The 27,167-nt window shown below is 39.7% G+C and overlaps 1 protein-coding gene across 1 annotated transcript in view; it reads left to right on the top strand.

Moving 5' to 3' along the window:
* LOC128736154 (tyrosine-protein kinase Drl) overlaps positions 1–13,768 on the top strand; it is a 180,677-nt gene extending 166,909 nt beyond the window's left edge. Inside the window, exon 12 of the mRNA XM_053830634.1 lies at positions 13,657–13,768. Coding sequence (XP_053686609.1) covers positions 13,657–13,768 — 112 coding nt within the window. The remainder of the gene's footprint in view (positions 1–13,656) is intronic.
* Positions 13,769–27,167: the final 13,399 nt, after the last annotated feature.

The following is a 27,167-nucleotide window of genomic DNA, read 5'->3' on the forward strand; positions in this document are numbered from 1 at the left end:
AGACCCCCCCAAGCATTCATCCCTAGGCACGGGTCGCATTACACCGAGGATTGGGGTCCTCTTCCGCATTTTGCTCAAAATGTAGCATGCTTCTAGACTACTTGCTACATTGAGAGCAAAAGATTTTTACAAGATTTGCCGCGGAAGAGACTCGATGTGCGGTTCCGGATGGATCCACCACAAATTTGCCATGGAGCCACCCGGAGCCGCACGCCGAGCGACAAATCTTAACACTCCTCCTTTATCCTGGCTTATGACAGACAACTCGGGTCCCGATCCAATTTCCCCATCACCCGTTCACTCTTTTTTAGGGAGCCACACGTGGCGGTTCATTAGCAAAGGTCCGTCACTGGCGGAGCTATGAGTTATGAACCTAGATATATGATTTTGGCAAATTGATTCTTTATAAAGCTGACATGAAAAATTTTATTTGCAGTGGTAGTAATTAAAGCGATGGTAAATTAAACCGCCAAATACGGAAAATAGTCCCACAATTATTCGATCTTATTCCAACCTATTATAGTATCTATTCTCTTATTACAAACATTCGTCATAATATTCTGTGCTTTTCCATCGTATCAAAGAAAAAAGATGAGTGCCAAACGATTCACGCCAAAAACGAAAAACAACACAGTTCAATGTGGCCCAAATTACCCAACCCATTTCGGTTTTAATTATTCATCGCCATTATCTGATGCATGGCTGTGAGAGTTTTTTTCCCGATTCTTACAATAATGGCGGAAATGAGGAAGAAGGAAGTTATGCAACGCATTTAAGCTATTCACAAAGTGCTTCCCTCCCCCCGACCGACCGGTTGCCGGTTTCGAACAAATGCATAAGTCCTACTCGTTCGGTTGGCAAAAGAGGTCATGCTACGCCACTCGATGAGCGGAAGGGTAAGCGACACTATGTAGATGTATGCAATAAAGGCATATAATCAAACGAGAAAAGCTGGAAACGGAGCAAACGACACGCAAAAGACGGTAGGGCGGCTGGGAAAGCCCAATTTACCATTTATTCGAGTATAAAATGAAATTTTAAACTGAAACTCAAGCTCTTTTGAGTCTTTTTTTTAACAACTCTCCTATCAGTACTGATTGGGAAAGGGGACGATTTCTTTTTTTATTTCAAGTAAACATTTTCGCTGTTTATTTTTTGTTTCTTTTTCATACCCATTTCACATTGTAATCAGTAGCTACCGCAACAGAGTAACTCCGGAGGGGACAATTCCGAAACCAGATGGAACATGGGAGGAATGCGGCCGGCTGTGCGCCGTTTACGAAGCGGGGGTGGGCAGAACAAGTGTGCTCTGTAAAAGCAACGCAACAAATTACTACCGATAAAGTTATGGCACTAAAGAGAACAATGATTTTTGTCGCTACTTTTTAGCTTGCTAGCTAGCTGCTACCTTACTGTGCACGGCACTCCTGCTTCGGATGTGATATGCCATGCCAAGTGCTCTTCCGGTTTTGACATTATATTGCTTTGAAGTTTGAGAACTAGAGGCTTTTAGATTGCCGCTCGTTGTACCTAGGTTGAGTTGAAAGCGTTTTACGATGGGAAATAAAGTTATGATTCCATTTGCTTTGATTAAAGTTTTTACAATTTCGACCCGGATGGTGTACGGAGTATGGGGAAATTTGGTTCAATGTTGACTTGTGGCGCTGTAGTCTGCAGTTGCAAATCGGTCTGGAAAGAAACGTATTTTGTTTGTAATATGTAAGTTTTGGACAGAATAATGACGGCTTAAAAAATAAACATTTAACTAAAAACTTCATATTATTGTAATTCTTCAACTTAAGCAATAAACGCTTGTTAAGTAATAAACGAAGTGTTCCTGTTCTTTTCTTGTTTCTTTATGCATCGTTAGGTCGTTAAAGATACCTTACAGGGGACCTCAAGATATGAAACTCGTTTAACAAGCCAAACTTCACATACCATACCTTAATCCTGAAAACATTCTGGAATCTTTGAACTGCCACTTTGTCCCGAAGAATATCAGAAAGATGTGTTGCATATATCCGATCATTTTGTTCGTTGTGGTGATCCGGTAGCAGGAACATTTTTAGGTCCAAAAACAGAATTTTGCAATCACCGTGCTGCTTGAGCAGCTGCCGAGACCATTACCTTCACGAAGCTCTTTGTGTGATTCGAATGAACTCGATAATTCACTCGAAATCCGAACACAGCACTGTATGTGACTTCTGGTTCGATTCTTCTCATCAGTCACTCGCTGGCACTGGCATCAAATCACTCACTGGAAGTGGCTGCAACAGTAGTATCCAACACTTTTCGTGCTGTAGTATTGATCGCATCGTGGATGTGCCTCCGCTGTTCGATCAGGTTCTCTCCAAGTTGCTCACTGATCAGCTCATCAGTCTTCCGAGACTCCGTTTTCCAGCTCTCTCGAATCTTTTCTAACCTCGCTGATAACCGCCGAATGTTCAGTCGTATCTTCCTCGATGGATTCGATTTGAATATGTTGGACAATCGGGCGCGAATCTTGCTTACTACGAGATAGTGGTCCGAGTCGACTTTTGATCCCCGGACATCTGCGACATTAGAAAACTGCCGGTCGTTAACCAGAATGTGATCGTTCTGAGAGCAGGCCTCTCCATTAGGGTATTTCCAGGTGTGCTTCCGAATGTTCCATTATGCAAAATAGGTACTACAGATAGCCGTTCCTCTGGCCTTAATCTTCAACACGCATTTGTTTTCCATGTAATACGAATCCGACACCATGCTCTGCTTTATCGCCGCCACGGTAGTAGATGTGATTCATGTCGTGCTCGCAATAGGATCTACTGCGCGATATTCGCGCCCACGTCGTTCTCCCGTCTTTGGCAACCGCACTTCCTGGTTGGCAGCAACCTCGACCTTCGTCTTTTGCAGCTCTCTTGCCAGCATACCCGCGTGTGCTGGTTCAAGTAGAATCCTGTCATTCCAAGTACCAAGCTCCCAATAATCGTGGTCCTTTTTCTTTTGCTTGGGTCCATACCGATTATTCCCTTGTAGTTCCTTTCCTGAATTTCTCCTAGCATAAGTTTTTTAAGCATACCGGCTAACTAGTGCTGCGACGCCTAGTCTCGCGAACAGGGCTGCCGTCATGGGTATAGCTGGCGAGACACAGCGTTTCATAAGTCAAGCGCCCGCTCCGGATCAGTCGCTGTTGTATGCCGCCCCTAACCTGGGACACAGCCGCATATCTGGTACGGAAACGGCGATTCGCCGTGCAGTTGGAGCACCGTCGTGAGCCGCCCCTAACCCGGAGACAGACGCTCACAGCTGGCAAGGCTGTTCCTTTTGCCAACACTCAGCGGAGCTCTTCCCTGTCGGTATACGACCTTAGTTTCCACCGGGGTTGGTTACACGATCTCGTCTAAGGTTGCTTGTATTTCGGCTGGTACCATGAGGAGGTAGGGATAGGAGTTACTGGATAAGAGGCTAATGACCACTATAGGGTCTATTAAATAACTGCAAGTACGCGAGGTACCGATGCTACGCATTACCCTTGATTACGGGCTTAACAATTACGGAACCAATTGTCATAGTTCAGAAGCTTTTGTGTACGAGGATTGTTTCTTGGTTACCAGTTGTGCTTCGTCTCTTTACAGAGAAGTTACTGTTTTTGGGTACGGGAATGTTTCTGTGATAACGGGTGACAGCTAAAATTTTGGATTTTTTTTGAGGCCCCTATAATCAACAACAAACGAGCCCAGAGAGAAATGAGAGTATGTATGTGTTAGCTTTCTCTCTCTCCTCTTTTTGTGCCTATTTTTTGGTTTGTTTATACTTGCCTTGTTTTTCTTAAAATGACGTCGAAACAAGCAGCATTTCAGGAGCGCGTTGTACACTTTTACGAACTGCCACAGAAATTTCGGCAAAAAGTATACGGTACAACATTTAAAAAGCGAATATGTTGCGGCTTCCACTGTCTACCATATCCTAAAATGCCCAACAACTATTCGCAAGCTAGGTAGTGGAAGACCAGCCAAAAATATGGACATCGCTCTCTTTCTCGTGTTTTCAAAAACAAGCTCTTTGGTTTGGCTATCAATTAAGATGTGTCAGACGAATGTTTAAAGAAAATTTTGATCCCGTTTCTTCAAAAACATCATGCAGATGGACAATACGTGTTTTGGCCGGATAGAGCATCATCGCATTACGCCAAAAAAACACAATCGTTCCTGAATACCAAGTCGATCCCATTTTTACCCAAAAACCACGACCCGAAAAATCTGTCTCAGTGCGCCCAATCGAAGATTTCTTCAGAATTTTGAGTTCCTTGGTGTACAAAAATAACTGTAAAATCAAGAGATGGATTCGCAATGACGCTCCTGTTCGGACATCAAACGGAAGCTTCGCCGAACAGCCGATTGCGAACTGTTTTCAAATGTACACTATATTTTTTCAACAATGGATAATGTATCTTTAATTTCGGCAAATCAGATCTTCTTCATGCATCGTTGTCTTTTTTTTTTTTGACAGCTTGAGAAAAAAATTCCAAAATTTTAGTTGTCACCCGTTAGTAAAGTTCAAACATGCGTCATTGATTTCTGAGATTTAAAAAGCAGTTTTTATGCTCAAAGCAGACGCAAAGAACACAGTGATAAATGTTTGTAAACATGTCTTTTGTTTTGAGCATACAAAAACTGCTTTGATATCGCAGAAATCAATGACCTGTGTTTGAACCTTAACTCTGTTCGGCAACGTTGTCAAGGGGAATGGTCGTTTACTGACCTAAAAAAGCACGTGAAATTCGCTACTGGAAGTTACATGATTTTCAGTGGATCATTAGTGGAAAAAATAACAGGACCCTCTGGAAGCAATTGTTTGCTTCTTGTGATCGGCGGTTTTCGGCGAGAATAAATATCAATTTAAATGCCAGTTTGTCCGCACGTTTCGAGTTACTTACCGGCTTTCATTCATCATCTGCGGACATTAAAATATTATATTAACCAACATTACAACATTGACTTCAAAACCGCATACAACCCTGTTATACTAAAACTTGGAAGAGAGCAAAATAGAAGTTAGTTTATGTGTTTGTAAAGAGATAAAGTGTATAGTGTATAGTCGCGAAATTTGTAAGTTTGAATTTAAATTTAATTTGTATTATGTGTAATGTTGGTTAATATAATATTTTAGTGTCCGCAGATGCTGAGTGAAAGCCAGTAAGTAACTCGAAACGTGCGGACAAACTGGCATTTAAATTGATATTTATTTTCGCCAAAAACCGCCGATCACAAGAAGCAAACTAAATATATTTATCTTGGAGCTAGAATTAAATGCGTTACCTTCTAAATAAATAATTGCTATTGAAATTCAGCTAATTTTAGTTGGGACTTTCGTTGGGGAAACTGCTCTCGTACATGTTTTTCCTTAGCTCTTTCCAGTCGATGGTATCATATGCGGCTTTGAAGTCAAGGTGATCGGTCGAAAGTTCTCACAGTTCAACTTGTGGCCCTTTTTGCAGTTCGGGTAGATAACCCCATATGTCCACTCCACCGGTATCTGTGCTGTATCCCAAATCCCAGCAATTAGCGTGTAACCAAGTGGCCAGCTTTTCTGGTCCCATTTTAAAAAGCTCCGCTTCGATGTCATCTTTCTCAGCCAATTTATTGTTCTTTAGCTTCATAATAGCCTCGTTAACTTCGCCTATCGCGCCTCGTGCCTATTGGCTAACATCTCTTCTACATTTGTCACTTCGACAAAATTGTTTTTCCCGCCGCCATTGTTCCCACCGGAGTACCATTCAGGTGTTCATCGAAGTGCTACTTTCACCTTTCGGTCACCTCACAATCATTCAAACTAATGCTATCTTATCTGTTTGAGTCTTTCCACGATCTGACGTATGGTACTCCACATCTTGGCCGCCCGTGCAGCGTTCTCCTCCTCCATAACCCTTCTGCATTCATCGTCAAACGAATAGGACATCAGCTCTAGTTTCTGATAATAAAGAACAGAAGTTTGCACTAGCGTTTCATCAAGCACCATGCGTGAGAATATAGTACACTCAAGTACTTTTTTACACGGTTTGGTCACAGACTAACAGACGTAACACTTCGAACAAATTTTCTAACAAAGCATCGTTTCATTGACATCCCTAAAACTTGGAAAAAACACTAGCACCATCTGGTGCACTCTTCGCGCTACGCAGAGTAGGTTGCTATAAATTTAGCAATGCTATAAATTTACTTGTACAGTATCTAACATCAGCGCCAGCGCAGGCGAGCGGCATTCTCGCGCAGCGACTATTGTTTGAGTCTTGACTCAAGGTTGGTTCGAATCGGATCAAAACTCACTCACTCCCCATTCATTTGCCGATTCAATACATGCAGATCACGGCACGCTTGTATCTTCTTGCGAAAAGAGAACCAAAGACGCAAAAGAATGAGGCGAAAAAACAACACGTGAACCTCTATTGCCGATAAAGCTTTGTGTGTGTATCGCTGCTTGCGTGTGTCATATTTGATTCTCTCCGAGTGAACTGATCGGCGATAATTATCGTTTCCCGATACGAGTGAGTGATGAGTCTTGAACTTCCGATCGAATCACTTGGCGATAATGCAGTACAGCGATCGGAAGAAAATTTTATCGCAAGCAGCAAACACAGGAAACAATCCACGAGCGGCGGGTACCTACGCATAATTTTGAAATGAAATTGGCAAATAGAAGCCGTATACCACTAGCACAGCTGTGTAAACACTAAGATGACCGTTATTACATAAAAATGAGCTTGATAATTTTGACGTAGGACTACGTCTTTAACATAATAGACTTCATTTTAAAATATTTTACTAGGTTTGAAATTGTTATCTTAACGTGTGATTTGCCTTTGCAGGTGGATTTGTATCGAACCGCGTTGGCGGATGCAAAAGAAGAAGAGATGACAATTGAATTTTGAATATTTCTAGTGTGATTTGAGATCACGGATCATGTGATTCGGTTCAGGTCGTAAAGTAGTCATTCCCTCGACGGCAACTTAACCCGGCTCAAAATTTCTTGCCAATGGGCATACAGTGGGATTTCGAATTTGGCATGGTTCGATTTTGGCATGCCTCGATTTTGGCAACAAAAGTATCCATTTTTGGCAGCATAAAATATTTTACTTCCAAAAATATGCTTAAATATCAATCAATTTCCGCATACAAACTTTAAATGACGAAAAATTATTGCCCTAAGTGTGTCCATGGCAAAAAGTTTGCGATTTCGAACAATAATATTTTTATTGCCGTAGAACTACGTTTAACCGCAGGTCGCCAAAAACTGACATGCACCACAAGGATTTTATAAACATAAAAAGGTTGCAATCGTTGATTAATAACCTTTAGTCAATTTCTAACGCACTTCCATTAAATTTTTTCATCTTAAAAAAGGGTCTCGATTTTGGCACGGTTTCGATTTTGGCAACATAGGCGACACGCATTTGTTGCCAAATTCGAAATCCAACTGTATTTTGCAAAACAATTACATACAATACAGGCTGCGATTTATGTTCATTGCGGAAGTGTAATTGATGATTTTTATTTACTTTATATGAGCAATCTGCCCTTTAAAACTTTAAAAGGACGTAACTAAATACAACTTACTTACTCAGCAATTTATTGTAAAAAGGATCTATCAAAGTTCAAAAGTGCTTTGATTATGTTCAAATTTAGTAAACTTTTTCGTTTTTAAAACAATTTTAGATTTGTATTTTTTTCGTTTGGCGTTTAGGTTGGCTTTTTCTAAGGCCCTCTCCCAAAAATCATTGTTTTGCCAAACTTATTTTCAAATAACTTTTGGACAACCAAATCGATTTTAATGATTTTACTACCAAATAAATGGTTTTGTCATTCTTTATATTTAAATGTCAGTCCAAGTTATATGGAACAAATTGTAAAGCGTCAACTAACAGTTGAATTACGATCCCAAGATGTTTCGAGTTCTGTATCAAATAACATGTAAGATGGTATAGCAAAGGTTCCTTTCACCAGCAGGTGGATTAAATCCGGTTTTTTAAACGAATTTCGGAATTTACGCGGTTTACGTGATTTTCGGAATTTACGTGGATGTGCTCAAAACGTCTTTTTTATACGTACCTAGGTTTGAAAATTACAAGATTTACGTGGTTTTTATGCGAATTCACGCGTTTTTCTAATCGAATTTGGCAACAAATGCAGGTCCCCTATGTTGCCATAATCGAAACCGTGCCAAATCGAGACCCTTTTTGGATATGAAAATATTGACTGTAGATGCGTTAGAAATTGACTAAATATTATTAATCAACGATTGCAAGTCCGCCAAGAGTTATCCGTCCGGTGCAAGTAAGTTTTTGGCAACCTGCGGTAAGACGTAGTCGTACGGCAATAAAAATAATACTGTTCGTAACATTCATTGTTTCGTCATTTAAGGCTTGTATGCGGAAACTGACTGTTATTTAAGCATATTTTTTGAAGTGAAATATTTTATGTTGCCAAAAACGGATTATTTTGTTACTAAAATGCCAAATGAAATCCTACTGTATAATGGCCCTAAATTCACAGAGGTGGTGATATGGATAACCAGAATAACAGTGTATCAACACAACTGAGTACGCAAAACGGTTTTATAAACGTGCAGTGCCATTCAAATCTTTGCTTTCCACGCGCTACCTCGTTCTTAAATTGCAAAACTTGCTGAACATTTCTTTAATTCAGCCATAATATTTTTTGCAAACATTTTACTAAACAGCAAGTTGCTGCCTTGTATTTATATTAAAACAATATCAGACATCACCATATCCTCCATTCGCCAACACAATCGCAACAAAAATATCCATAACCGAAAAATCTTACATTTTTTACCAATCGAAAAAAGAACGATAATCATCCAATGATCGCAATCCTTTCTCATCTGCGAAAATTATCGCCTGGCGATCCTTTTCCGTGATATTTACACACAGAGCGAATCACGAGAGAGTGAATCGCATTCCCCATGGCGCGTATACGTTCAGGATGCAATACAGAGAGAACTAACTCACAGGATTGCCGATTGTGCTCTCACACGGAGCAGCATCGTACGATGAATATAGCAATACACTGATAGACGATGTCGTTTCATATACCGAGAAAAAGTTGAATGCCACTCGCAGTTTTCTCGCGGATCACCAACCCTGTCTTGACTTAAGCAAAAATTTGAAATGATCGTTTTTATTGACGATGGAATGAGGCTTCAGTGTTACGTCTGTTAGTCTGTGGTTTGGTTTTTGAGTATTAAGAACGGGGTAACTTAGAGACCATTCATTTATTTCTCAATACCTTTGGGAGTAGCTCGACATTCCTCACGTAGATTGTAAATAGTTCCTTAACTGCACCGTTTTCGTGTAATCGAAAAAAACAAACCGTGTAAAAAAAGACTTGAGTGTAGAATCAATATATATATAGAATGCCAGTGTCGCTACAGTGCTCGTGGTAAACATCACACATTTGAAAATTTGTATTTACATTGTAAGCGCATATGTGTGAGTGCTCGATTCGAAAAGGGAATCTGATTGTCAAACTGAAAAGGCAACCCAATAAAAAATCCTTTCCGTATTTCCGTAAATCACGTAGGATAAATCACATGATTTGGTCGTTTCGTGGTATTTCGTCGGCAGGAAAATTATCTATTGGGCAATTTGACAATGTTGTTCCTGTATCCAAGACACGAACCAGCAGCATGTTTGCCACCAAAATATCCATGAAACACCAGCGACACTGGCATTCTATATATATATATATTGATTATACTGAGAATATACTTGAAACTATCAATGTTTCAGTGTTGAATACAACAACTGTACAATATACGATACAAACTTACAAAGTAACGTATATTGTACATATTGGAAACAGCCCAATTTTGCACCCAAAAAAATCTACTCAGCGCACCAACAGTACTCCGTCATGCATCTCAGTTTCTTTTGTGTATATCGCTAATCGCAATATAATGTTTGATACCTGAACCAATAAATAGTTGGTAAACATTGTTTTTATTTATCACATCCATGGAGCGAAATTTAATTTCTTCGAATTGGAAAGTCGCAAACATATTCAGCTCCCGGGTCTCGTACGCTATCAAAATCACTTTCCCGGGCTCAAGGCTCTCCCAGAATTGGTACTTTATGGTTACGTTAATCTGACAAGTAGGTAAACATAGATAAGCGAGATATTTTGATTTTACTACCACTAGAAAAGCTCCATGACAGCAACAGTTCGTGTGATGTCCTATCCCAAGCAACAATGTGGGTTTTATTGTACTTTTATGACGGTTTTGAAGACCAATTTTGGTCTTCAATGCCATAATAAGTGTGTAATAAAACCCAAATTGTTACTTGGGATTGTTCCGTTGATTCCATCCCTCGTGCCCGATGAAGCTATCCGCGACCCTGCTGTTGGCTTTCCGCTCTATGTGCTCCATAACTGTTCTTCTTCTTCGGTTATGCGATTCAACCAATTGGTCTCCGGTCGATGACGACATCCCATTAGTCATATATACGTTTGCGATACGGACGGTTGCCATACGTACGAATGCCATAGTGTATGTTTGTCATAATTTACGGGAGCCATAAAGACGAATGTCATAATATATGTTTGCCATAATGTACGTTTGCCATAATTCATATTTTGGTATGGAGGTCCAGAACTACACTTCGACCAGTTCAAAGCCTGAAGGCCCAGTCGCAAGAGGCCTAATTACGCAGCTTAAAAAGCGGTTTTGCCGTGGTGGGAAATCCTAGGAAAACGAATAGACCTAGACAGATGTGGCCCCTTCTCAGTAACCGGCTCGAATCACCTGAATCATCTAGGAAACGTTGAATATATGAATTATGACCAACGTACATTATGGCTCTCGTCCATTATGGCAAACATACATTATGGCATGCGTCTTTATGCCATTCGTACGTCTGACAATCGTCCGTATGGCTACTGTATTTATGACTCCCGTCCGGTCACCCCGGTCAATCCCCTCGCCGTAATATTGGCGAGGTAATCGCTCCAACCTGACAAGGGATTGATGGTTATAATAGGCTGGAAAATGGTTGGATAATGCGTACCGTCAGTGCCTCGCGTATTTGTAGGCGTCAAATAGACTCCATAGTGGCCCTCAGCCTCTTATTCAACAACTCTTATCCCTGCCTCCTCGTGGTATCAACCGGGATACGAGCAACTTCGGTGGAGATCGGTTAACCAACGGTTCTGGTTCTGGCACTTTTTGAATGCCGCGGACGTGCGGTCCTTCTGGGAACCAAACGTCGATTTGGACCACGGTTGTCTCACTTGGTTGTCCAACGTATTCAAATCGAGACAAACGAAGAAGTGAATTTACATTCATCGGCTGTCAGCGAAAGAAGTTGCTGCAGAGTACTATCGGGTAACTGGTGAGCGGATCGGTAAACAACTTGGAAAGAACCTGAACGAGCAGTGCAAGCACATTCATAATGCAATCAGTAATACAGCGCGAGAAGTGTTGGGTACTACTACTGCACAGGCGGAGAATTACTTTCAGAGATACAATTTGAAAAGCTTGTTTAGAACGATCAACGGAATCAGGAGCTAGGCCATGCCAACTCCTGTTATGTGCAACGATAAGGAAGGGAACCTGATTACCGAAAGATCGAAGGTGGCTAGGCGTTGGAAAAAACATTTCGATGTACTGTTAAATGATGAACAAGATGGAGATATCAACAGAAACATGGAAACGATTGAGAATTATGGAAAAGCTGCGGATCCACCAACTCTCGACGAAGTTAAAAAAGCAGCTAAAGAGCTGGAAAACGGCAATGCAGCTGGAAAGGATGGCGTCCCTGCCGAACCTTTGTAAATCGGGAGCGAACGGCTGAATTTTGGTTATCCTTCAGGCAATACATCAAGTATGGACTGACGAGGAACTACCTACGGACTGTATCTTCAGGTTTAGTTGAAAAATTTTAGGTGAAATAATGAAACTGATGAATATATCGCGTAACGTTTCAGCCTACTACTCTTCAGCTATCGTCTGACGCCTACGGACTGGTTGGAAAGTTTCAAATGCCCTAAACGGGCCATCGAGTTGAATGCAGCAATTCATCGAAGCATTACTCTCCTCAATTCTGCATACAAATTTCTCTCCCGCATCTTGTTTCATAGACTGAGACCGTTGCAGGAAACTTTTGTTGAGGAATAAATATCAGTGCGGTTTTCGAGAGGGACGCTTTACGACGGACCAAATGTTCACCTTGCGACAAATTCTCGATGAGTTCCGGAAACTCAACTTGCAGACTCACCATTTTTCTTCAAGGCGGCGTACGATTCAGTTAAACGAAATTAGCTGTAGCAGATTATGCTTGATTATTATTTTCCAACAAAACATATGATGCTGGCATGTGCTACCACCCTTGGTGGATCAAAGTCAGACATCCGAATATCGGGTGAGACATCGGACTCGTTTTCGGCTGCCAACATTGCCTAAATTTGGCACTGATTCGATAAAGGGATTGTCCTTGAAAAAGTATGGTTACATACATTACGTAATAAAATTGCTGAACATTTTTTTTTGATGTGTTAAAAAAATTTTAGAATCTTTTCTTTGAGCATTACAGGTACAGTCCCGTGTTGTTTTTCACAAGCAGAGACGTAGTCCCATATCAAAGCTAAGTCCACTTACCTTCGAGTAGGTACTCTTGCTGTTTTATTTTGTACACAAATGTGGAGTGTTAGATTCATCTCTCTCGGAATATCTTGAGACTCAGGCAAAACATAAAGTTACCATCTTCAGCAAAGATGACAAGTAGGTACATACTGATCTTTCGGCTGGTGTGAATTTCATTAGTTTGCTACTAACCAGTTTTTAGTAAAGGAGTAAATAAAGTTTGCGCCAGTACTAAAAAGTAAAAAAACAAGCGGCGTGTTAAATAGTTGCAAAACGAAAGCCTTTCTGATCATTCCTTTCAGCTTTCACTCACTATGTTATTCATAAATTTGTGCTACAAATGAGCCACTTTTCTCGTTAACATAGCTAAGCCTTCTCACATCGGGCTTGTTTCCATAATGGAGCTGGCGTTCTCGCTGAAGGGCGCGCAATACCGGGCGGATGATAGCTGCTGTAATGAATGAATAAATAGCAACATATTTTCATTCCACTTTATCTCACTCTTGGCTTAGGACGTTGTTCTGAAGAGAGGCGCGCACAACGGCGGCAGCGATGTCGTTGTCATGGGTAATTGCTGGAAAGAAAGATAACAGAAAATAAATTCCAAGACGAATGAGTTGTACGCGGAAGAAGTTGCAATTGTAATTTTACTCCATTACTGTTTAAGTTGTGACTTTGGAGCAGAGTACCGGATGAGGACTTCCGATGTTACTATGGGTTGTTTCCTTTCTTGATTATCCAATATTACACATTCTTCTCCATTATCATTCTTAATGCTTGAGAACAAATTGAAGACCGCCATTCCGGTTGAAAATAAATTAATTTTGGGGCAAATCCTCATACCTACGACCAACAATACTTTCTGGTCAATGAAATCTCGTCAATTGTATTAGCCCAAGAAAACAAAATATCGGGATCACAGTACTTCCTAATATAACACTAATCCCTCCACCCAAATAAGACACTTCCGCTCCATCGTGTGCTATTAATTATGTATCTTTCTTTTTTTTCTCTTCTACTCAGCTACACGGTAATGTCCTGCTGCTGGCTCGCGGATTATAAGCAGCGTCCATCGTTCCCGCAGCTAATTGCCTACTTGCACGACTTTCACGAGGATTTGGGCAAGTACGTCTAGCGTGACAAGCGGTGATTCCAGCGGCACTAAAATACTGTGAGAAAGAGAGAGAGAGGGAGCGTTAAGGGATACCGCGTGCTCTGATGAGGAAGGTGCTTGCAATCCATCAACGTGCGACAACACTACATAGTTCTAGAAGTTGTTCAACGAACGAACCATCCTGGTCTGCGTTTGGATGGTCTCTGCCACGACTACTAGCAACCGTAAATTAGTTAGGAGAAGAATGAAGACACAGTTTAGTGATATCCAAGCACGAACGGTGCTTGCATGGTGAATAAAGCAAAGAATAATCGTCCTTTGGGGAAGAGATTTTCCACTTTAAATGTGGTTGCATAATGCAAGGTGCAATGCCGAATGTTGTGAGGCACAGGATGAAGTAAATGCAAATTAAAAAAAACTTGGTTCCTCTACAATACTGATGTTATTAAAATTATTCCTTGGTTCTGAATGGGAGCACAATTTTTGTTCCGTAAGAATCGACAAATCTATATGTAGTATACAGGACACAACACTCATGGTTCTTACCAAACAGCATCGCCATTATCTCGTTTTGTTTAAATATTAAGTTACAGTAAATTTGCCGTTGATAATTTATGAAACTTTACACTATTGACAGTATCACATAACTTCAGTTTTGCGAATGGTTTCCGTTTTGTTGCTGTTACTGGACAACAAATCTGTTTTCTGACGGATGCTATATTAGTGGAATAGGAAACTTCGATAATAGCAAATCGCTTAAAGAACGGATTAGTTAAAATTTGTGCTCTCACAGCAAATTTAACAATTAAACGAATATTGAGAAGTTTGATTAACAAAATCGTCACGTCAAGGAATCCACAACTATTAATAAAGGCAGTAACTGTTATATCGATAGAATAAGCTACCAGTTAGAACTGCGAATTTGATATCGAAATTATGAAGCGATAGCAGGAGAAGACGGCAGCGAAGGCAAACAGAAAAACTACAAACAACAATTAGAGCGTACTAGTTTTAGAGCAGCGAAGGGAGTGCGAGAACAAAAGATAACATAGATTTATATATATTTTTGTTACAAGTAAAATGTTTATACGACGAAAAACAAATAGATCAGGCGAATCGAGATGGGAACGTTGTTAGAGAAAATTATTTAACGAAAAGTTGGAGTTTTCCTTAGCACAAAAAAAACTCTGAAATTCAGGAAAAGCTTACCGCACAAAATTCCCGCGAGTCCGTTGGCAGGGTTGAAGAGAGAAATGCTTTCACCCCCCCACACGTGGAGTAGAAGTTTTGCACCACAAATTAAAATTAACCATGTGAACCCCCAATTCGCGCGCCCAGTCAGATAATTGTGGGTGGCGGACGGTCTCTCATGCGGTAATGCAGCATCCTGGTCGCTTATTTCCCGCTGCTTCACTTCAAATATATTGTTGCTTCTAGTGGAGTATATCCTAGCTATTACTTGCTGCGTCTTTCTCTCTATCTATGGTAGCGAACCGCGTCGCTTAACTATGTTTTAAACTCTGTAAATACGGCCAGCAATGGCAACTAGAAGTAACCGAAAAGTTAAACTTTGGTCGATAAACTTCTCGCGCATAAAGCACAAGGAGAAGAAAACTCTTAAGGAAGGTACAGGGTCAAAAATTTAGTTTTACTTATCTACGCTTTCTCCTTTCAAGCCAAAGAGAGGAATAGATTTATTTTTATACACATAACTGAAATCCGAATTTATGTTTAAAAATTTCTCATCCGTAAATGTAAGCCGTCAGTCTTTTTCATCAAATGTGGTGTTTCTGTTATCAAATTTTGTCGTGACTTTTTAAATAATACCAAAGTTAGTCGATCAGCTAGTTTGGATGCCTAATTCAGCTAGTTATTCTGCAACGCGTGCAACCAAAACATAAACTCACTGCCAATAATGACATGCAAATTGAGAAAAAAAACTGCTAAAATGCTGCTACTACTAGGAACATTTATCATAAACTTCAGCCAATTTTTGAGAACACAACCAAACTCACGTTTAATCGCTACTTAATATCAATGTTATATCTGTCATTTTCGATTAACTCTTATACTCTTTAACTGTCAAGCAAACGCAATTGTCTCTCTGAAAGTAAAGAAAATCTAACCAGAAATTCTCGACGATTAAAGCATTGTGCCACCAACCACCGCAAGAGCCAAAAGCGGGTGCACAAAAGTAAAGGAAAAAGAAAGAGAGCTCAGAAAAAAAGGACACAACATATTGTCGAGACACAAGAAAGATGAAATAAAGCGAAAATCAAAAGTAAAACAAAATCTTTGAAAACCAAAAATCGTCTTTGATTTGAATTCGCCACACCTCTCCGGGCAGGGACTCTTATTCGCAGGGGGGCGGTCTTAGGCGTTGCTCGTTGTTTTTTTTTCTTTTGGTATGGCCTGAGATCAGTCGTGTTGTGGGTCTGGGTCAGCGGGGTGCTATCCCTATCTTATCGAACGGTGTTTGACAGTCGACTTAACGAAGGGCGCTATTGCAGGAAAAGCGCCCGTCTGACAGGTAAATTTGCTGCCAACCTTGTCGAGATGGTGCTGAGATGTTGGCAACAAAAACATGGCACCCATCGCAAGCCCCTGGTCTGGGTAAAAACATTCTATCACGGGCAGGGAATTGGAACTTGAAACAATGTTATCAAACTATCATATGTTTTTCTTAGTTCTTAAAATGGTAGGTGGGTTTAGAAAGACGTTTAAACCCAAAGGTTTGCTTTTTAGACGGTAGTATATCAGATTTAAATATTGTAGTTTATGTGTTGAGTTGTACTAGTTACAATTGTTAGTAGAGGGTTTATCAGTTTTGCCAAACATACGCCAACGACGCTAAAGACTGCACTCGAGAAACTGAGACACATTGATTTTTTTGTAACTGTTTAGCGTGAGGTAAAAATTTATGAAATTTTGAATGATTTGCCAAAAGTGTAATGTTCTCATTAGCAGAATTTCATCACAATCTGTTGACTGGTTATCGATATGGCATCGGAGTAAGAGCAGATCCCCAAAAAATCGTCGCACTTACCGGGACGAACTCTGAGTGTGAAAATCGGCGATGAGACTTCCGATTCGTTCCCTGTTAAGTACTTCCGGGATTGCACAAGGCAGTCATCTAGGTTTGCTGGTATTTATATTGTATTTTAACGATGTAATCCGTTCACTAGAACATCCACGTTTCGCTTTTGCGTATGATTTAAGGTTATTTAACGTAGTCCATAACGCTGATGGTGTATTGTTCCTCCAACATCAGCTTATTAATTTCGCAAGCTGGTGCGAGACGAATCGAAATGTTCTACAATCGCATTTTGGAGGAAATTTCTACCGCGATATTTCAAATATACACTAAATGGGATTCTAATTCAGTGCGTCGAACAAGTGAAGGATCTTTAGCTTTCAAACAATCCGTGTATTTCATTGTTGCCAAAGCCTCTAGACAATTAGGCCTGGTGATGCGAATGACACATGATTTCAACAGCATAGAATGTTTGGTAGCGCTCTACGGGTCACTAATTCGAACCTCACTAGAATACTGCTCTGTAGTATGGGTTCCTCGCTACAACAATGCATCGTCAGTATCCAGCGTTGATTGGTATGCTACGCTCTTCGAATGCTTCCTTGGCGTCAACCAATTAGAAACACTCAATACGAGGATCGCTGACAACTTATTCGTATCGACACTCTCGAAATTCGCCGAGAAACAGCACGCACTACGGTTGTCTTGGACATCTTGAAATCCAACATCGACTACCCTACCATCCGTCATCAAATCAACCTGAATGCACTACTGTTTTACCTGACTCACTGCGAATATGCGTATTATTGAAATAAAACGTAACCATACGTTTTATTCGTTTATAACGCATATACAGTTAATATCGATAACAAACGATTTTTTATAAGTTGTGCTTTTGTTACTGCATTTAATTTGTAAAAAGTTGCATAAATAACAATTCAGTTTCACAATACAATTATTGCGTACTACTGGCAAATGAAATATAACGTTTAAGTACGTTATTTTTAGTGATCAAAGTCGATATTTTCGATACAAGGGCGATATTTTTCGAAACCTTTCGAACCAACACGATCCCGCGAATACAACGCATATTCGCAGTGAGTCAGGTAACACAGTAGTGTTCGACATCGGAACGAAAATTGAGGTCCGGGTTCCGGTCCGGTCCGGTAAAAATCGGCACGAATTTTCTTATTCCGACTTTATTCCGGTCCGATTTGGCTCTGTTCCGGTTCCGGAACCTAAACAGAGCCAAATCGGACCGGATTATTAGTCTTTATAGTCGGAATAACAAAGTTCGTGCCGCCTTTTAACCGGACCGGACCGGACCGGAACCCGGGCTTCAATTTTCGTTTCGATGTCGAACACTAGAATGCACCAACGATAGTACTGTGGAGGCTACCCCCACTAAATCTATCTTTCCGTAGCACCAAATACACTGCCAACAGCGCCATAACTGGTTTGCGGTGGTCGTGGTCAACCAAGTTTCATCAGTGTTCGATTTCAATTTGTCTTAACGAGTGTTACGTTCCAGATTTGTGTCAATATTTCGACGTTTTTTGATAAGGGCCATTAGGGTAAGTTTGGCAGTTGGTAACAATAAATGGTAAATCATGTGCGCCGACGTCCCACAGATGGATTAGGAAATACCTGGGCATCCATCATTCGATGGTGTCTCGGGTCTTGAAGTTATTGAAGAAGACCCAGATGACTCAGTGGTGGTTAGGTAGACTGACAGAACAGCTGACATAGTAAAGAACAAGAAAATGCTGAGCCTGGTTATGCACTGACTTTTGTACGCGATGCGGCGATGGAGGATAAAACCGCGTTGATAGAAATTACCGAAGAACGTCGTGATGGACGACAAGACTTACATCAAGTCGGGGACAAAGCAATTGCCAGGGCTAGAGTTTTACGTTGTCACATCACGGTTGGCCGTTCTTGATGAGGAAATGGAAGAAGGTGGACAATTCGCCAAAAAGTTATTGGTTGGGCAAGTCTCATCTGTGACTTGGGGCAAAATAAGTCAGTCGTACATCACGACGGGTACCGTAAATTCGAGTGAAATTGATGACTTTTTCGAGTATTTTTAAATATCTGAAAATTGTAGAGTGATGGTGAAAGAGCGGAAAGGTGGGAGGGGGGGGGATTATTAGTAGCTACGCTTAACAAGTAGTCGTCATGGGTCTTGGTTCTGAAATTATAATTGGATTCGAACCCACAACACCCGCCAGGACATGTGGCTCGCTGGTACTAATGTACCTTTCAACCATAGAGGCTTCTTCTTTTTCGTTTTTCTCAAATTGTGGCACGTACCGCCACAAAGTAAGTGTTTTCTTATGAGCAGCGGCCAGTTGCCAACAGAACAATAATCACTATTTTTGCATCCAAAAAATGCAAAATACATATTAAAGCACAACACACTATCCCAACCTTAATTCCAATATCTGAAAAAATCACGAAATTCCATTATATGACGACCTTACAAAGTATTCTCTAAAAAGATTTTTAAACGATTTAAACTATTTCGCATCTATATAAGAGATAAACAGTTTCTATATTCGGCAAAGTTGCTTATTTTACTATGATTCATAACTTTTGTTAAGACACTTTATTTTTTGGATGCACTTAAAAAACAAAAATTTGTGTCACCCTATTAGTTGGTTTTCGGTCATCATAATAATGTAACAAGACAAGGGCTGTCGGTATTGGACCCTTTTGGCGAAAACCGGTATTTCGGAATTGGTTTCCAAAATACCGCTAATACCGGTATTGGCAAAATTTTCCGATTTGAAGAAAATGTTGGTACTTTTCAGTATAAACCTTTATTTTTCAAATTTAAACTTCAAACTTTCTACTAAGTAAAGAAGAATTTCAACAAACACAGCATGCTTAGCGATTCATTTCACATACCTGAAAGGATTTTGTTGAAAATGCTCTTTTCGTTTCCATCGAATCCTGACGAATGGTTCGAAGCGCGTTGTACGTTTTCAAAGATTCCGGTGCTTATGTTGCATTCACTGCTGGTAGAATGAGTGTTTTGCTTACTTGCCAAGTTCTTAAGTTTTTTCATCATCGACAAACCTGATCATTATTCAAAAGCGTTAATTTCTTCATCACCATTCGCAAGTGCTGTCTTTTCTATGTTATTAATCCCATCACTAGCAGTCGCAATTGACCGCTTTAAATTCTTTTTAGTTTAACTAATCAAAGTAGTTCTTGAAGACTTCCAAATTTGCTAAAATCTTTGCTTACAAATTCTTTGAAGGCAAGTTTGTTAAAAAAAGCGAGTAGGTCCCCGTATTCCGGTTTTTTCCGCGATTGGTTCTTTGAGACCTTTGAATAATTCAATTGCAATCTCTAAGCTGTTCCAATATGAATTGAAGCACATCACATGCTTGTTTTCACATTGAGAAACCTCTTCAGCATTAAAAGTAAGCAGAGTGTCGATTACCTGGAAATGTCAGGGAATTTCAATCAGTCAGGGATTTTTGGCGTTGGACCGAATAAGCAATGGCTTCGCAAGGATAACATTGCAAGTATCTGGTAATTTGTTTGCTATATGTTTTTGCTATATGGAAAATGATATCAAAAGTTTGTACTAGGCTGTTGGCTGTTGTCTCGCAGGGCGCATATTTTTAATCTGTATAGAATTGTTGTTTGAACAATACTTTTTTTGTTTTCTCTGCGGTCGACATAACTAGAGTCTTAAGGCACTCTTCTATGCTTCGAGAACAAGTATGTAGTGCATCGAGGAGTTGATATTTGGAAAAAGACTTCCGGGCCGAAATTAAACTGTAGCCGGAACGGAGACGAATCATATTGAATCAAGAACAGATTTTGAAAAATCGAAACGACATGTTACCTAAATGGGACCGAACCTAAACTTTAATTTTCTTTCTGAAGTCAATCACTAGCGAACCCCTCCGTTTAATTCATTTTCGGAGGAGAGACCGTTTCAGGATCTCCTATTTTTTCCGAAATAATTGCAACATTTTATTTTTATACGTCTACTTTATCTCACAGTTAAGCTTGAGGTACCAAGTAGCGAAAGAGTTGATATAATCGCAAGCCCAAAGTTGTTCTGAATATTAAGAGCTAGCTGCAAGCACCTCGAATAAAACCAAAAGGTCAAGTTCCAAATATTAATAGAATGAAAATGCTTAGCTTAATTCATCGTTGAGTCATTTGACAACAAGAATATTTATTCTGAGAAAAAAATATTTACTCGAATTTTGATAACAAATCGAAATATTCGGTCGTACAAATCAGGATTTAAATCGAAGAATTTGTTCAAATTATGCTCTATACTAAATACCAAGTCGCTTATCGTTTTGCACAGTTAAATTAAAATTCTCTTTGTGTCTTCTCTCTTACGTTTACCACGGCGACATGAATGCATTCCAATGCAATTTTTCGTTGCCAATAGCTACCAAATAACGTCAGCAACCGTTTCATGCAAAATTACTCCGTTCAAGTGCATTTGCATGGCCGTGATAAGCGGAAGAGAGGAGACACGAAGAGAATCAGATGCAACAGATATTTTTAGGCAAAGTTTTAAAGCAATGTCAAAATAAGAAAAATACCGAAAATACCGGGTTTCAACCTTTTCAAATCCGGTATTTCGGTATCCAAAAATTGGCCGGTAATGCCGGTTTCGGTACTACCGGTACTACCGGTTAGACAGCCCTAAACAAGACGCACTTAATAAACTTCTCCTTGAAAAATCACGCAAATCACGCTTTTTTACATTTTTGTGCTTTAACATTGACATTGCTATGCATTCTATTTCATTCATATCAGCAAAATTTTCTTAAGTAACTTCAGCAAATTTTTAGCAAATAACTTTTGACCGGTAAGACTACTAAGATTTAAGATTTCTTGTCAAATTTAGCAAATATAAGTGTTAAGTGTTAAGACCTCTCGTTTGATACTAAAATAATTGAAATCTGATTCACCTGGCTTAAATCCTTATACATTATTGCAAATTTCATTGTTTTATATACGATTACTCATAGCTTCCAAATTAAACGCCCAATCTAAAAACAAATCAATAGTGACCTATGAGGTTATGCCTTGCTATATATGACCATTCATACAAGCGTAATAGGACCTAAATCGGTTCGGCCATCTCTGAGAAACTTTCGACTAATTGAGACCTAGTAAAAACACATTTTTAAACAAAACTTTTGAATCAGTTCAAAAGTTGGTTTTCAACAAAACTCCCCTAAAAAGTTTGAAGCAGCAAGATCCTTCATTTGATACTAAAATTGATGAACTCGGCTGAGCGGTTCCGGAAAAATCGTATCATGTAATTTTCATACACTGAAGTCGCTTTTTACGCGGTTTGTTTTTTACGCGAATTTCGAAATTTACGTGGTTTTTTATGGGAATTTCGGAATTTACGCGGTTTTTTTTACGCGAATTTCGGAATTTACGCGGATGTGCTCAAAACATCAATTTTTTCGCGTAGTGTTGAAATCCACGAAGTTTTTTTACTCGAAATTTTGGTTTTCTTTTCGCAAAATTTTGTTTTTTTACGCGAATTTCGAAATTTACGCGAATTTCGGAATTCACGCGGTTTTGATTTATGCGGGACGTATGCTTCTTGTAAAAAGCGACATGAGTGCATTTTACTTATAACTTTTAAACGAAACATCGGACCGCAAAACAATTCATCAACCATCTTCGAGAAACAGACGACTAAAGTTAAGCGTCACACACACTCATATACACGCACACACACATACAGACATTTGCTCAGTTCGTCGAACCCAATCGATTAGTATATGACATTAATCGGCAGATAAAGCTAAAATAACCCACAATTGTGTGTGACCCATGATTGTGGACTGACTGTACTTTGCACCTATAATTCCGCGTAGCACGAAATAAGTTGCAAATAATTGTAATAATTTCAATCGTCTTTTTCGCCCGAGCAGGAGCGAAGAGCAAAATAATATACAAACAATATCAGATTGTGTTATAATGGTATATTTTGTTATTGAATAGATATATGGAGATACCTTGATAACACATTTTGTTATTGAGTAGACATTTAAAACAGTGGTTGTAAGATGAGTTTAATAAATGATTTTGTTATCATATCTTATTTTGGCCTTAAAATGACATTCGCTATATTTCATACAATTTTTTTTTATTGATTAAAGAGATTTCAGATTATAAATGTTTTATAAAATGATTTTTTAATATCTCATATACTACTGCATTTATTATTCAATACCTTAATAATACTAAAATATGTTATTCTAAACTCCGAATACAGTCATGTTATTGCTTTGTTTCAACTTGAATTACGTAGTCGTGCTAACGTAAGAACTAGAATAGCTCTTAAATACCTTTGGACACTTTACTTTTTGTTCTTACAAAGTATAAAAATTACCTTCTTGCCGACCGGTTTCGGGTAAGTAAGTATCCGAAGGTATTTAAGAGTTATTGCTTTGTTATTCAAATAACATAAGTAGTTATTCATTTGGACTTAGAGGAGTAAAATTTTGATATTATTTCTTGTTATTTTACCAACTATGTCAGCTAAAACAAAACCAAATTTTGATATGAGTTATTCGATTTCCAATAGCACATTTTGATATTATTTTGCTCTTCGCTCCTGCTCGGGTAAATATTATTTAGTTTACAAATACCAGCGCTGTAAATTTCAAATATGCTGTAATTCAAATCTAAATAGTTAGAAGTCATTGAGTCAAAATCAGAGAGTCATGTAGAAAATCAAGATCACGGGACGGTATTTTCGACCCATTAAGCGATTGCATCTAATTTTCGGTCTATGGCCCAGTTCTAGTGGAAGAACAGGTGGTTTTGACGTTCTTTAAATGAAAAATAGTAAATTACTTCCAGTATTGAGAAAATAGTTATAACATATTAAAATTGTATGTCGGAAAAGTATTTTTATTGGCGAAAGTAAAGGCAAATAGGCTGAATTTAGAAACCTGCTGAAAATACCCTTCCGTACCCTATTATTCTTCTTCATGCTTGGAACGCCTCTTCCAGCGCAATAGGAAAACATACTAAGCTCGCGTAGCCAAAATCGGGCGCATAGAAAAGCTCTTTCGGAACACCCCTCAAAAGCTTATGCTGTGAGCCATCTTTCGGAATTTTAAAGCATTTCTTGTTAGAAAGCTCGTTCCGGTTAGAATTATGTTGGCAGGTTGGTATCGATTCCAGTAGGAATTATGTAAAAACATAAAAGGTGTGCTTCAACTCAAGCAATCGGCCATTTTTGCTTAGCATGTTTCTGAAATAAAATTAATCAACCTATGTTTAGTTTGAGTTAACATTTGAAAAATAAAGATGATGAATGTGAATAACAGTGATATAGACTAACAAGAGATTTTTAATTAAAAATATCAATGTATCAAAGTTTTTTTGTGCTTATCTGACGAGGCCAACTTGTTTTGAAGCCTGATTATTTCTTGTTACAACATTTGAAAAGTAATGTATCCAAACTATGAGTTTTTAGATGTCATGCCAATCCGGTAAATATTTACAAATTTACGGGAACATTTGTAACAACGTTCTAAAATTATTGCGAAGAGTTATTCAAACTTTGCAGTATTATCGCAGGCGACTGAAGCGAGCAAAACCTAGGTACTGTATTCCATTTTTCGATTTGATCTTCGATTTTTATACAAAAGACATCGCAATCAGTTGTTAGTGTATAGAACAATGGCTGCAGTATCTTGTGGCTAACTGGGGTTCTGCTAGTAAGTCAAATCGGCGATAGTTGCAAGTTCTACAAAACCGTTGCCTAAAAGTTGTTCTTCGGAAACCTTTCCTATATCCCACTTAGTGCTTGTATTAAAACGTCAATGACTCACAGCTCCCTTTAAAGGGTTGCACGAATTTCAAATCTTGGTACAAATGTAAAAGATCATCAAAGATTCTTCAATACACCATAATACGATTTTGCGAGGAGGCAATTTGACACGAGCAACCAGACAAGCTGGGAACTTTGCTTCGACTAGATACAATACGGAGCTAGGGAAGAAAAGATTTACCAATGTAGGAACGAAGTTGTACAATAATCTTTCGGAACAAACAAGAAATATCCGCTGTATGAAAAGTTTTAAATTTGCCGTAAGAGAAAAGCTGAAACAAAACGTTTTGAGATATGTCAAACACATCTGGTCTAGTAATTCGAATAAATGGTATGAGGCACGGTGCTTCTTATTCTGTGCTGTTGACACCACCCGTAGAATACTTCAGTCCTAAACAAATACAACCATCTGTAGTGCAGTTTGGGCGCAATGGCTAAGTGTAACTCCAGCTCCTCTAAGGTAAAACACTGGTATATGTCTGACCAAAGCCAGTGGTACTGCGCATCTAATGAAGTCCGAAATGATTTCAGTACACCAGTACCTCAAGACATCTGTCATCGAGTCCTGATTCTTCTTTGTTAATTTGCTGCAATTTAACTGACGCCAACAGCCGGCTACATTATACCGTACTCTCCCCTCTGGGCCGTGGTCTTGGACGCTGTCCGTGGTACACTCCTGCCTGAAAGACTGTACTGCAACTAAAACCAGATCATCTACCGGTGCTTCTCCATGACACAATCCCTTCCTCTCCATGCCGTGGGCAACCGCCGGTGCTATAGCTTCCTGGTGCAATGGCCAAGCGGAGAACCAGCTTTTATCATCTACTGGTGATTCTGAGCTTCTGGTGCTTCTGAGCCATTGATACTGCGCACCTAACGTAGTCCGAAATGATTTCAGTGCACCAGTACCTCAAGACATCTGTCATCGAGTCCTGCTTCTCCTCTGTTGCTGTTCAACTAACATCATCTCAAGAAATCGGCTTCGAGGTCCTCTACTGATGCTTCCCCGCGATACACTTACGTTCCGTGTGGAATGGATGACCGTCTATGGTACATCCTTATAGCGCAACAGCCGAGCGGATCTCCAATTCAGGCAACCGTCGTGCCTATCTAATAATCCGATAGACAGAAGATATTCCAGCTCATCCTCGCCAGCTACAATCGCAAAATACTCGTAGGATATAGGCTCAAAGGAAACGAACACACGCTTCCCACGGACGGTAATCCTTGAAGGTCACGAACAAGAAGTGGTACATGAGTTCGTGGATCTGGGGCGGCTGGTGATCGCAGATTATAATATAGGTAAGTACATAAACATAAGTAAGGAGATCCAGCGGCGCTTTCAACCCGAAAGACCTGATTTTCGGCTATTTTGTCCTTCGCAAAACGATCAATTGCTTTCAAACCTTTATAGATTTAAAGCTACGGTACCGCTCATGGAGAACTTAGGCGCCCTTGTTAGTTTCGAGCGGAAGGTACTGCGGACAATATTTGGCGGAGTACAAACGGAAAACGTATGACTCACGAGCTGCAGACATTGCTTGGAAACCGGTGGACGGTGGACCGGACAAGCCGTAAGGATGTCGGATGACACTCATGACAGTACGCTGAAAACGGTTCTCTTCAATAACCCCACCGGCACCAAGAATAGAGGAACCTAGCGTGCGAGGTGGCTCTATCAGGTCGAAAGCGTCTTGCGGCTTCTGAGACGCTCAGGAAATTGACGATGAATGACCCTAAAATCAAATTGAGTGCAGTTATCATACTAGTTTTAACAGCTATCGGCTTCGCGGTAACTGCATCCGGTTATCTATGTTTATTCCACTATCTGTACTTTGCAGTTATTCCAGTTTTGCTTCATAGTTAGCATACTATGCTTCCGCACCAAAGACCATAAAACGGTACAATCTAGTATTCGCACTGGTGCGATGACGAGATTTTATTAATCTACCACAAATGTTTTTGAAACTAAACGAGACATTACGATTTTAACCCAACTATTGTAAGAGCAGGCTCTTGCATAAGCGAAATTACTACCTACCTACCTCTGGAGCCCGACGAAACCTTCTGTTAAAATTTTATGTAAACAGGTTTACGTAAAATTACAGATAATAATAGTAACTCTACAGGTATTTTAGCTGTCTCTATCGGTGCGCGGTTAAGTTATGATATTGCACTCATAACGGTAAAACTCTGTGTTATCGAACTTTACCCATTATCGCTTTTTATGTAGTCTATTTTTGTTTGCAAATCTTCTGCCGAATGATTTTCAATCTTAAAAACTTATGATCCACTATAAAACTATAGCGAGATTTGCATGAACCAGACGGTAATAAAACGAATCGTTCAACTACGTTCAATGCATCGCAACCTTTCCCCAGCAGCGACGGCCTCGTTCGTTGGACAGCAGACAGCAGTAACGGCCGACGAGCATAACAGTACACGGTTGACCCAGTTTTGCTGCCTGCAACGATTGTAACGATTTTAGCTCTGGCCTGCCACACTACAGCGCCGTTAAACGCCCAAACGCTACC

This window comes from Sabethes cyaneus, chromosome 2 (genome assembly GCF_943734655.1).
Source record: "Sabethes cyaneus chromosome 2, idSabCyanKW18_F2, whole genome shotgun sequence".
In the NCBI taxonomy this organism is placed as follows: Eukaryota; Metazoa; Arthropoda; class Insecta; order Diptera; family Culicidae; genus Sabethes; species Sabethes cyaneus.